Genomic DNA, 12,849 nt, shown 5'->3' with positions numbered 1-12,849 from the left:
GGATCAATTCCTTGATTTCTCTTTCTTCTGTCTGTGTATAGAAATGCAATTGGGGGATTCCTGGGTGGCTCAGTGGTTTAGCTCTGCCTTGGGCCCAGGGCGTGATCCTTGGAATCCCGGCATGGAGTCCCGCATTAGACTCCCTGCATGGAGCCTGCTTCTCCCTCTGCCTGTGTCTCTGCCTCTCTCTGTGTGTCTCTCAAGAATAAATAAATAAAAATCTTAAAAAAAAAAAAAAAAAGAAATGCAATTGATTTCTCTGCATTGGTTTTATATCCTGCCATTTTGCTGAATTTCTGTATGAGTTCTAGCAATTTTTGGGTGGAGTCTTTTGAGTCTTTCAACATAGAGTATCATGTCATGTACGAAGACCAAAATTTGACTTCAGTGCTGATTTGGATACCTTTTATTTCTTTTTGTTGTCTGATTGCTGAGGCTAGGGCTTCTAATACTATATTGAACAACAGTGATGAGAATGGATGTCTCTGTCCTATTCTGACCTAGGGGAAAAAGCTCTCAGTTTTTCCCCATTGAGGATAATATTTGCTGTGGGTTTTTTGTATAATGCTTTTATGGTATTGAGGTATGTTCCCTCTATCCCTACACTGCAGAGAGTTTTAATCAAGAAAGAATGCTGTATTTTGTCAAATGCTTTCCCTGCATCTATGGTGAGAATATATGGGTCTTGTCCTTTCTTTTATTAATGTGGTGTATCATGTTGATTTGCAGATGCTGAATCACCCTTGCAGCCCAGGAATAAATCCCACTTCGTTGTGGTGAATAATCCTTTTAATGTAACTGTTGGATCCTATTAGCTAGTATCTTGAGAATTTTTGCATCCATATTCATCAGGGATATTGGTCTGTAGTTCGCCTTTTTGGTGGATCTTTGTCTTGTTTTGGAATCAAGGTAATACTGGCCTCATAGAATGAGTTTGGAAGTTTTCTATATGCCAAATCTTTTTTATCCATTCATCAGTTTTGGACATTTGGTCTCTTTTCATAATTTGGCTATTGTTGATATCAATTTTATTGTTCTTTACTATTAGCTTATTAAGTGTATGCCTTTATTTTATTTAATATTGTTTTAAAATGTTAATGATTCCAAGATTTACAATATGCATCTTTAACTTATTACAGTCTGCCTTCAAATAATAACATTTCACACATAATACAAGAATCTTAGGGATCCCTGGGTGGCGCAGCGGTTTGGCGCCTGCCTTTGGCCCAGGGCGTGATCCTGGAGACTCAGGATCGAATCCCACATCGGGCTCCCGGTGCATGGAGCCTGCTTCTCCCTCTGCCTGTGTCTCTGCCTCTTTCTCTCTCTCTCTGTGACTATCATAAATAAATAAAAAAAAAAAAAAAAAAAAAAAAGAATCTTAAATTCTTTTTTCCCATTTCCCCATTTTCCTTTATGCTGCTATTGTCATGTACTTTATTTCTCCATTTCTTACAAAGTCCACAACATATTGCTTTGTTTATTTTTTCCACAACATATTGCTTTAAACAATTACCTTTAGAAAACATCTTAAATGTGAAAAATATTTTATATTCACTTATATATTTATTATTTTCAGTACTCTTTTTAAAATTTTTTTATTTTCAGTACTCTTTATTCCCTTATATAGATTCACATTTCTATTTGGTATTTTCCTTCCTTCTGAAGAACTTTAATGTTACTCATTGTGCAAATTTGTTGGTGACCAATTCTCACAGCTTTTGTTTGTTTGAAAATGTCTCTATTTTGTCTTTTATTTAGTTTTTTAAAGATTTTATTTTTAGAGAGGGTAGGGGGAGGGGCAGAGGAAGAGTGAGAGAGAGACTCTCTAGCAGACTTCCTACTAACTGGGGAACTGGACACGGGGCTTGGTCCTACAACCCGTAGATCATGACCTGAGCTAAAATCAAGAGTGGGATGCTTAATCGATTGACCTACTCACACGCTCCTGTTTTGTCTTTATTTTTACAATATAATTCACTGGGTTCTGAATTCTAGTTTTTTTTTTTTTTCTTTTCTTTACACTTGAAAGATGCTGTTCCATCAGTGATTCTGACATGAAGTTTCTTGTCTTTCTTACGTTTATTTCTCTGTATTTAATGTGTCTCCTCATCACCCCCACTCCTATTTTTAAGATTTTTTTCTTTATTGCTATTTTTTTTAAAGCAATGTAATTATGACTTTCCTGATGTGGATTTCTTTGTGTTTATCATTGACCTTCATGAATCTTTGGGTACTTTTCATTGAATTTGGAAAAATTTTGGCTATAATTCTTTCAAATGCTTTCTACTTGCTTTTTTCCTGGGACTCCAATTACATGTTAGTCTACTTTATACTCTCTCATAGATCACCCATATGCTATTTATTTTAATGGGGGATGAGAGCTTTTTGTTTGTATGATTAATTTTTGAGTTTCTATAATTATATATCATTACATTCATAGTCCTCTGCAATATTTAAACTGCTGTTAATCCTCTCCAGTGAATTTATTTCAGATTTCTTCATGTCTACAAATTCCATTTTTAGAAATGCTTTTTATCTTTCCACATTGTGCTCATGTTTTCTTCTGAGTATCTTTATGACACATTGTATTTTCCAGTATGCTCACAACATTCTTTTTTTTTAAGATTTTGAGAGAGAGAGGTAGTGCATGTGTGTACGTATGAGAGAGAGCACCAGAGAGAGCATGAGAAAAAGCATGAGAAAAAGCATGAGTAAGGGGGAAGGGGCAGAGAGAAAGAGGGAGAAGCAGATTCCTCACTCACCAGGGCACCCAATGCAGGGCTTGATCCCAGGACTATGACCTGAGCTGAAGGCAGACACCTAACCAACCTAGGCATCCCATGACATTATTTTCTATTGCACATGTCCTTCTACAGCTTTGCAACTGCCTATTAAAGAGATGGCATTTATGTCTCCTCAGTTGCAATTGGTCAGGCCCTTGTGGGTTTGTTGCCTGAGAATATGGATGACAGTTATTTCTAAGCCTGGGTCATAAAAAGTATATAACCTCTACCTTTTTTCTCTTTTATGTGATTCTCTTCCTGATGCTCATCTATCATGCTGTGAGAAAACCCACATCAAAAAGAGAAGCCCATGAAGAAATGGACCAAAGGCCAAAGCCTTAACTAATAAGCTCCCAGCCAATAACTAGCACCAGCTTTTCAGTCATATTAGTGAGCTGTCTTGGAAGCAGAGCCTTTAGATCTCAAGTCAGGCTGCCACACCTGAGCTGTGTAGAACTTCCCTTCTGAGTCCTGCCCAAATTCCAGATTCATAAACAAAAAAATGATTATTTTTTAAGCCACAAAGTTTCAGATGGTTTGCTGGGCCTGTAGGTAGATATTTATATTTTCTCTTTTAATTCCTTGTTTTTTTAAATCTGTCATCTCTGTCTTTTCCGTATCTTTATTGACCATTTTTTTTCCCTTATTGCTGGTCACCTTTTTCTGATTCTTGTAGTAATTTTTGATTGGATGCTGGATTTAGTATTTTGTTTCATTTTATTTTATTTTTAAATATATATATATATATATATATATATATATATATATATATATATATATATTATTTATTCATGAGAGACACAGAGACAGAGAGAGAGAAGCAGAGACATAGGCAGAGGGAGAAGTAGGCTCCATGCAGGGAGCCCGATGTGGGACTCATCCCAGGACTCCAGGATCACACCCTGCGCTGAAGGCTGGTGCTAAATCGCTGAGCCACCCAGGGATCCCCATTTTATTTTAGTTTTTAAAGATTTTATTTATTTATTCATGAGAGACAGAGAGAGTCAAAGACATAGGCAGAGAGAGGAGAAGCAGGCTCCATGCAGGAGCCCGATGTGGGACTCGATCCTGGAACTCCGAGATCATATCCTGAGCTGAAGGCAGATGCTGAACCCCGGAGCCACCCAGGCATGCCTATTTTTTTTTTTTTTTTTGGTTTTAGTACCACAAACTTTTATCTAGGTCTCCAAAGATCTTTTATTTTATTTATTTTTTTATCTGTCAGTATTTACTATGTTAGAAATTATGGCTGAAGAATTTTAGAATATTTGTTCATCTAAAATTAAATAATGATTAACCTATTATATGTTTGCTTAAATAACACTTTTTGAAATGAAAAATAACTGTCTCCTCCAAAAAAAATAGTGAAAATAAAATTATTGATTTACTTTTTGGGTGTGAATGTCTTTTATGACTGGCTTAAGAGAGAACAGCTGGAATCTCATATGTGCCTCTTCATTAAATCTTTTGCAACATCCCATGCCAGATAGTATTTGGAACACTCCACTGTGTACTCATAAGAGAGTGCTTCTGAAAAAGGCAAGTAACATCTTGGTATTATTAGGAATATAGTTGTGACCTTGTCAATCCCCCAAAAGGGTCTTGAAGTCCTCCACAAGTCCCTACACCACACTTTAAGATCACTTTTCTTGGGCAAGATTAGCCTCAAGTATACTAAGGCTTGACCCTTCTGGGATCTCAACTGAATATACTAAATATCTGAAGAGGTGTTTGTACTCTCCCCACTTTGGTTCTTGGGAACTCCAGTGATTTCCCTACACTTTGTGACCTCTGGGAATTATTTAGCTTACTTTTTCCCAGTAATTGTTCCTTGCCCAGCAAATGCTGTTCTTTGCTTGTCTTTGTAGAGTTTCATCCTGTGCATGTGCAGGACACTGCATGCAGACTTCTGGAGTTTTTCCACAGGATCACTCCTTCCTCAGCTTAGTGAGCCTGAAAGATTCTGTTAGGCTGTGCCCACCCTGCATTGCAGTCTGGAAATTGCCTTTCAGTTAGCAAGCCCAGTTGTTCATAGAGTTCACCTCATTTATATCCAGTCTCTCAGAATTCTTAGTGCTGTCTTCTGTTCAGTGTCTGCAGATAGTTGTTTCATATGTGTTTGTCTGGCATTTAGTTGTTTATGGTGTGGGGGTCAAGTCCTATGGCAGTTACTTCTTCATGTGCAGACATCCCTGACTGGTGTTTTTTGTTTTGTTTTGTTTTTAACCATTACTGCTGACAAAATTACACTGAGGTTTTATATATCCTATTAAAACATGGTATTTGTTGTCTTACCCTTTAGTGAAAACTTGCATTTTAGCATTCTGTTCGTATTGATGAAAATTAACTTTTACATGAAGAGACATTTTCTTTTTTTTTTTTAATAATAAATTTATTTTTTATTGGTGTTCAGTTTGCCAACATACAGAATAACACCCAGTGCTCATCCTGTCAAGTGCCCCCCTCAGTGCCCGTCACCCATTCACCTCCACCCGCCGCCCTCCTCCCCTTCCACCACCCCTAGTTCGTTTCCCAGAGTTAGGAGTCTTCATGTTCTGTCTCCCTTTCTGATATTTCCTACCCATTTCTTCTCCCTTCGAAGGGACATTTTCCACCATTGTATGAGGAACAAAGAAGAATGTAGTCACTTATTCTAAATGTAAACCATTTGTTTGCCTTTTGTTTTAGGCAAGTTTGTGGACTCTTTATGTCTCAGTCTCTTAGTAATAATGTATCTAGAATGTTAACATGAAATGATAAATAGAATATTGTAACTATTTCGTTAGTGTTAAGTCTTATGCCTCAGGAGTTAGTACCTTCTCTTATATATTGTAGTCCTACAGACCTGGATTCAAATTCTGGCTCTGGGCTTTACTAGATCTGTAAATCAGACTTTTTGCTTACCCTGCATCTGAGCCTCCATTTCCTTATCTATAATGGGGGACATGATTAAATAGGAATGAGACCTTCTGCTAACAGAGCTGCTGCCTATTTTTTTTTTTTTTGTAATAGAGCTTCTAATAACAATGCTTTAAACAAAGTAGAGATTTATGTTCTCTTTCTCTTCATATAAGAGGAACCTGGCAATTCAAGAGTGGTATGGCAGCCACACAGTGTATTGTGGACTCAGATACCTTCTCTTTCGATTCTAGCATTCTTAGCTCAAGAGCTCTATCCTGAGGGTCACCTCATGATTCAAGGTGCCTATTGGAATTCTACCCATCATGTCCATATCCTAAGCAACAGGAAGGAGTAGGTGGGGAAGGTAAGAGGGTATGTCTTCCTTTAAGGAAACTTTTTAAAATATAGTCATTTGATTCAAATCTCACTGGCCATAATTTAGCCATATGGTCATTTATAGATTTAAGGGAAGCTGGGGAATATAGTCTTTTAGCAGGATGATATGAAGAAGAAAGGGAAAAGGGGCTGTTAGGTTGGCATCCAGGAGCATCTGTTACTAATGTCTTCTCTTACAATTTCATGGGTTCCCAGTGAGTTGAGAAATTTATCCAGGAGTCCGCAAATGGAGACCAAAATATCACCCTTGTAAAACTGACAAAGCTGATGCTTGAGAAAGGGGCTTACATCTGCAGTTACATGTGTTTCTTAATATTAAACCCTAGAATTAAACAGACATGCTCTTCCAGTCATAAAAGTGCCAGGCCAGGTAGAGCCTGCCCCTATTAAATTTATGGCATGAAGGAACAAAGTCAATGTATGTATCCTGCCAGCAGCTCTTTCTCAGAAGAAAGGGAAGGGTGGGTGAGGAATAGAAATGTTACTTACTTATGTCCTCAGAAATGGGGAAGGGTTACTCTTTTCCCTTTTCCCTTTTCCCTTCCGACAGTACTTTATCCTAAGAGTTTAGCATGATGCTTGGCACTGAATAAGCATTCAGTATATGGTGATTATTATTATAATGATGTTTTGAGTAATTTGAATAGCCACCATGATGTCTTAGAATCTATGTATTTAATCTTCCCACATGCATTGCTATTTGACATATAGCATGGTTTCTGTGCTATATTTTTTTTTTTGCTGCACCATGAGATAAAATTGATAAATAATTTTAAAAGGTTTTATGGATACCTTCTAGAGTAACAGTTTTTATTTTTTTTATTTTTTTAAAGATTTTATTTATTTATTAATACGAGAGAGAAAGAGAGAGAGAGAGAGAGAAGCAGGCTCCATGCAGAGAGCCCGACGTGGGACTTGATCTCCAGGATCAGGCCCTGGGCTGAAGGTGGCGTTAAACCGCTGAGCCACCTAGGCTGCCCTAGAGTAACAGTTTTTAAACTTGTGGTGGCGTTGTAGTTTCCTTTGCAAATGTAATGAAATTATGTATATAGCAAACATTATACCTATGATTTCTGGGAATACATGGATCTTAAGAACTTATGGCAGATAAAATTTAATGAACTACAGATACCTACATATTACTGTAAACTAGTATCAATGACTGTTGAATAAGTTAAGTACAATTAATTAACAGGAAAGGTAAGACCATGTGAGGCAGACAGACGGACACATGTTTGAACTCCCAACTGTGCCCACCTACTAGCCAGTTATTATTAAAGTAATGTTTTTTCTTATTTTAAATCAGTGAAACGAAGGTGATAATAGTTTCTATATCCAAGGTTGAGGAATGAATGAAATAATGCATATAAAGCCTTACTTCTGGGCCACAGTATCCACTTGCTATTTTCTAGCTGTTGCTGTTGTTTTTATAGTCATTATTGTTGTTACCCTTCTTTGCCTTTCTAATCTTACCCTGATGATCTTGCGGGTTCCAGTGACTAAATGATCGTGAATTTCATAACTTGGAGATAAAATATTCTGAGCAAACAGCTTGATCCTTTAGATCTGTTTTTGTTAAAAAGGAAAGCAAAAGTCCTCAAGAGTCTTCATGATCTTTGATCTCTCCAGAATAAGAAAGACCTTTCACTCCCTGCCTCTGGCTCATCAGGGAAAAGATCTTCTGTACGCCCTTCAAAATTTCCCCAGCTTCCCTTACTTCCTCTTATGTCTCCTTCCTGGCCCACCAGAAAGAGAAAGATGTCAGTTTGATACCTCTGGCCTCTTCTGAAAACCTGGAAATGGTATTTATCCTGTCAGCAGTTCCTGGGTATTTAAGTGTTTTACATCTCGATCTGTCTTTATTATTTAAGGAAAAGTCCTTAACTTTCCCCATTCCTTTCTGATGAATAGCTTGGGCTATAGAAGTTTGGTCCCCTCACTAAGAGCTACAGATCCCCTGCTGTTTTTATAGGTTGACTTTTGACACAGACTACTTCTGTTCAAGGAACTCATTGTTGTTAAGTTAGTGCCAGTTTATACCAGAACTTAACTTTTAAAGCTCGTTTAAATAGACTTCTTAATGGTTTTTTTGGTTGATGTTTAAATTATCTAGTGTTTTTCTTTTTCCTAATGACCCAAGTAGCATATACTCAATGCAAAAAAAATTAATCAGAAAATGCATGAATCATAAAGAAGAAAGCTCTTCCATAGTTCTACTCTACCAAACTAGTCACTTTTATTATTTTTTATATGATTCTATGTACATCTATGTATGTGTAGTATGTATATATGTATTTATATAGAACATGTATACTTATAGATAGGTTTATTATACGCCTTGAAATTTTTTTTGTTTTCCCCAAAATGCAGTCCTTCTGTATATATTGTCTTGTAATCTGCTTTTTCCTCTAGCCTATATATGTATAACTTATACAATTTTATAGACTGAATATAATTTATTTAACTAATTTCCTATTGAGATGGATATTTAGGTTGTTTATGATTTTTTAGTAATTTAACCCCAGGATGGTAAACATTTTTCTGCATCCATTTTTGAGTAGTTGTGTTATCTTTGCTTTTTTTTTTTTTTTAATTTTTGTATTTATTTATGATAGTCACAGAGAAAGAGAGAGAGAGAGAGAGGCAGAGACACAGGCAGAGGGAGAAGCAGGCTCCATGCACCGGGAGCCCGACGTGGGATTTGATCCCAGGTCTCCAGGATCGCGCCCTGGGCCAAAGGCAGGCGCTAAACCGCTGCGCCACCCAGGGATCCCTATCTTTGCTTTTTAATGCATTCTTAGAAGTTGAATTCATGAGTCAAAGGCTGTGTACCATAACTAACTGGTTATGAAAGTACCTTTTTCTAATCAAATTTGAGTATTATTTTTAATATTTTTCAGTGTGATAAAACTAATATCTGTATTTTAATTTCCCTTTCTTTGATTTCTAGAGATTAAACATTTTCATGTTTTTTGGCCACTTGCATTTTTTTCTGAGATTAATTTTGTGTTATATTAGTCTTTGCTTATCTTCGTAAGATATGTATGTTTTAAAGACGGCAGAATTTTATTTCTTGCAGTAAGACATTATATTTTGAAATTATGCTGTTGTAAAACATATACTATAATATGTTTATATATTATAAAATTATATTACAAATGATTTTATTTTTGCTGGACTTAATTTCTTACTGTGGTAGTTATTTTCAAGTATTGGCATAGGAAATTATGTAATTTACTGATAAAACCAAGCTTGTTAGAATAATTTATTTGTCTAAAATACAAATGAAGAGGACTGAAATTCTTAATGCTTATTTGCACTTTAAAGTTCCTCTTTTGGTTTAACTTTTTAATTTGCTAACATCTGGTTCTTGGCCATGTTCTTTTTGTTGTTGTTGTTGTTGAAAGATTTTATTTATTTGAGAGAGAGAAAGAGCACGTGCAAGTAGTGGGAGAAGAGGGCAGAGCTGAGCAGGGAGCCCAACTGAGGGCTGGATCCCAGAACCCTGGGATCATGACGTGAGTCAAAGGCAGACACTTAACTCACTGAGCCACCCAGGCATCCCTTGACCATCTTCTAGATAAGAGATGCCCATATAAATGTATATCTGTATATTTATTATTTATTTTTATTGCTAAAATGAAAGGAATTATAAATGATTGATTGAAGTACTCATTTTAGCAAACTATGATCAGAAGTTGTTTTAGATACGATCTTTCTGCATGATAAAGAGCATATTTTTATTTTATTGTTTTTAGAAGAAAAACAACAGTGAAGACATTATGTATTTATGCAGACTACAAATCTGATGAAAGCTATACTCCAAGCAAGATATCGGTCAGAGTAGGAAATAATTTTCACAATCTTCAAGAAATTCGGGTATGTCATTCACATTTTAAAAAATATGTCATCCTGTAACTCTTGTTTTTAGAAAATAGTTATATTTGACATTAGATTAAAATGTTAATATATGAGGAAAATTACTAATATTTAAGAAAACATTTTAAGTTTTTATATTTGAAATTTTTTTTGAATTCTGATTGTCATCTCACTTTTTTTCCAGTTTTTTATTATGGAGATTTTCAGACATACAGAAAAGCTGAATTGTATAGTGAACTGCAGTGTACTAACTTTGTAGATTCTATAATTATTATTTTGCTATATTTACTTTATTATAATCTGTCCATCAGTTCATCTCATTTTTATATACATTTCAGTATAAGTTGCAGATATTTGTACTTAGCACCTCAGATACTTCAGCATGTTCTGTGATAACTGGAATTACGAATATTTGCTTGAGGTTCATTTTTTAAAGTACAATTATATACAGTTTACACAAATCTTAAGTGTATTATTTGGTTTTGACAAAAGCAAACATATGTGTAATCCCGACTCCTGTTGAGTTATAGAACATTTTCATTACCCCATAAAATTTCCTCATATCCCTTCCCCATCAATCTCCATCTCTATCCTACTCTCAGAGGTAAGTGTTGTTCTAATTTTTTTTGTTTGCTTGTTCATTCATTCTATATCAGTTTTGCCTCTTCTAGCATGTTGTGTAGATGGAATCACAGATGATATAACTTTTTGTAAGGCTTCTTTCGCTCAGCCTAATTTTTTGATAGTCCATCCCTGTTGTTGCATGTAAGAGTGCTTCATTCTTTTATATTCCGGAGTTGTACTCCATTGTTTGAATACCCCAACTTATTTATCTGCTATATAACTTTTTGAAGCTATTAGGATAATGCTATTGTGACCTGAATGCTATTAGTCCCACAATATTTACATTTCAGAGATACCTTCAATGAGTTTCAACTTTGTACTTGTTAAGTTCTGGCCCTTGTCAGAAAGTCACTGAGCTCAAATAATCATTAAAAATCTTTTAAATTCGGTGATTCTGTGAGATCTGGGAAGCACCTGTGATTTTTGAAAGACCAGCCAATTTGTGGCCTGGACTAATTTGACTTAGTGTTTATAAGACCTTGTCTCTACATTTATATTTCTTCCCTGAGTTAGTTAAAATACTTAATAAGAATCATATATTCTTGGGGCATCTGGGTGGCTCAGTGATTGAGCATCTGCCTTTGGCTCAGGGTGTGATCCTGGGGTCTTGGGATCGAGTACCTATCAAGTACCTTTCTCTGCCTATGTCTCTATTTCTCTCTGTGTGTCTCTCATGAATAAATAAGATCTTAAAAAAAAAAAGAATCACATATTCTTTCATTATTTACTTATTTAATGCAGTGTTGGTTCCTTGTGAAATTTATTTATATACTGACAAATAAGTAAGGACATTGTCACACACAGGCATGTTGGTTTTTTGTTTCTTTGTCCTTCTTTGAGATAAGTTTGTCACTTTTTGAGATGATCACCTGGTCTTATTCCTTTTTCTTTTTTCTTTTTTTTTAAGATTTTATTTATTTATTCATGACAGACACAGAGAGAGAGAGGCAGAGACACAGGCAGAGGGGGAAGCAGGCTTAGCCTGACATGGGACTCAATCCTAGGTCAATCCTAGGATCATACCCGAGGCTGAAGGTGGCGCTAAACCACTGCCCCTGGTCTTATTCCTTTTTTTTTTTTTTTTTTTTTCCTGGTCTTATTCCTAAAGGAAGATAAAGTTATCTCCCTTTACTTTTAAAGAATGATCCTATAAATTTTTTTTCTTTTTTTAAAATTTTCTTGAATACTAATTTGTTTTTGAAAAATAGTCGTAAGTAAGATACTCTTCTTTTAGTTTAAAAATACTTATTTTGCCTGACCATACTGGTTAATATGTACTTTCCAGGCTTGAATAAATTCACAAATTGATCAGTTCTTCATTTTCTTTGTAAGTTTCCTCATTTACTCCAGTACTTTTTTCATTCATAACATTTTAGATTATTTTTATTACCATAATTATATTGAACCTTTTGCCAGCCCTTCTTTTAGTCATGTATCTGATACATTTAATCAGTATTTAGTGCTTTAAAGACTTGAGATGCTACTTCTTTACTTTGTTAAACATTTTGTATTTACACAAGATTGGGTTACTCATATTGAGCAGCCTTTTGGGAGCAGAGCTGGCTTGTTTTAGTTTACAATTAAAGGTTTGTCCTTTAATCTCTCAGGGATTATGAATTACGTGACACACTGAAAATCAGATCTTGATCCAAGATGTGTGGCATATATTTGAAACGTCCACTAGATGTCACCATTGTCCTTTAATTGCTGGTCTCATAGTCTAGTTAATAAGACTTTAAGTAGTCTTAGTTGTAACTCGTTTTTCTCAGAGTATATATATTCAAATATCTTTGATGCATTTGGGGAAATTTACATCTTCATACATGATTTCTAGGCTTATGTATTAAATATATACTTTGTATTCTGTTGTAAATTGGACAAACTTGAAATGGTATTTGGACCATTGCAGAATACTTTAATCTGGTTTTTGCTTCTGTTATATCACTTAAGTACTGAAACATTAGCCACATAGAATAAGGGCTCTTTTAGGTAGTCTCTTAATTTTATTCCAAGTATGTTTATATTTCTGTGTAGTGACCACATAACCTCATGAGACCAGTAATACTAAACATTACCAGGTGATAATGTAAGTTGTTTTCCTGAAAAACTTAATGAACATACTGCTTTTCTGCCACAGTTCTCACTAAGGAACCATAATTTTTGGATTTTGCTTTAAGATATTAATCCCACCTTTGCAGCTCATGATATAAAGTATACTTTATCTTTTAATTATACATCTTTATATGTGATTTATTCTGTTTAC

At 35.3% G+C, this 12,849-nt stretch overlaps 1 protein-coding gene across 12 annotated transcripts in view; it reads left to right on the top strand.

The window, feature by feature from the left end:
* The window catches only part of ANAPC10 (anaphase promoting complex subunit 10), a 267,966-nt gene that overhangs the window by 27,596 nt on the left and 227,521 nt on the right, over nucleotides 1–12,849 (top strand). For all 12 annotated transcript variants that reach the window (XR_007402287.1, XR_007402285.1, XR_007402288.1 and 9 more), the window contains one exon: nucleotides 9,842–9,962. Coding sequence is in view for 8 of the 12 variants with exons in the window: in XM_049094152.1 (XP_048950109.1) it covers nucleotides 9,842–9,962 (121 nt within the window). In the remaining 4 variants the exon portion in view is untranslated. The remainder of the gene's footprint in view (nucleotides 1–9,841; nucleotides 9,963–12,849) is intronic.

This window comes from Canis lupus, chromosome 15 (genome assembly GCF_003254725.2).
Source record: "Canis lupus dingo isolate Sandy chromosome 15, ASM325472v2, whole genome shotgun sequence".
NCBI lineage: Eukaryota > Metazoa > Chordata > Mammalia > Carnivora > Canidae > Canis > Canis lupus.
This window is presented reverse-complemented; position numbering and strand designations above follow the sequence as displayed.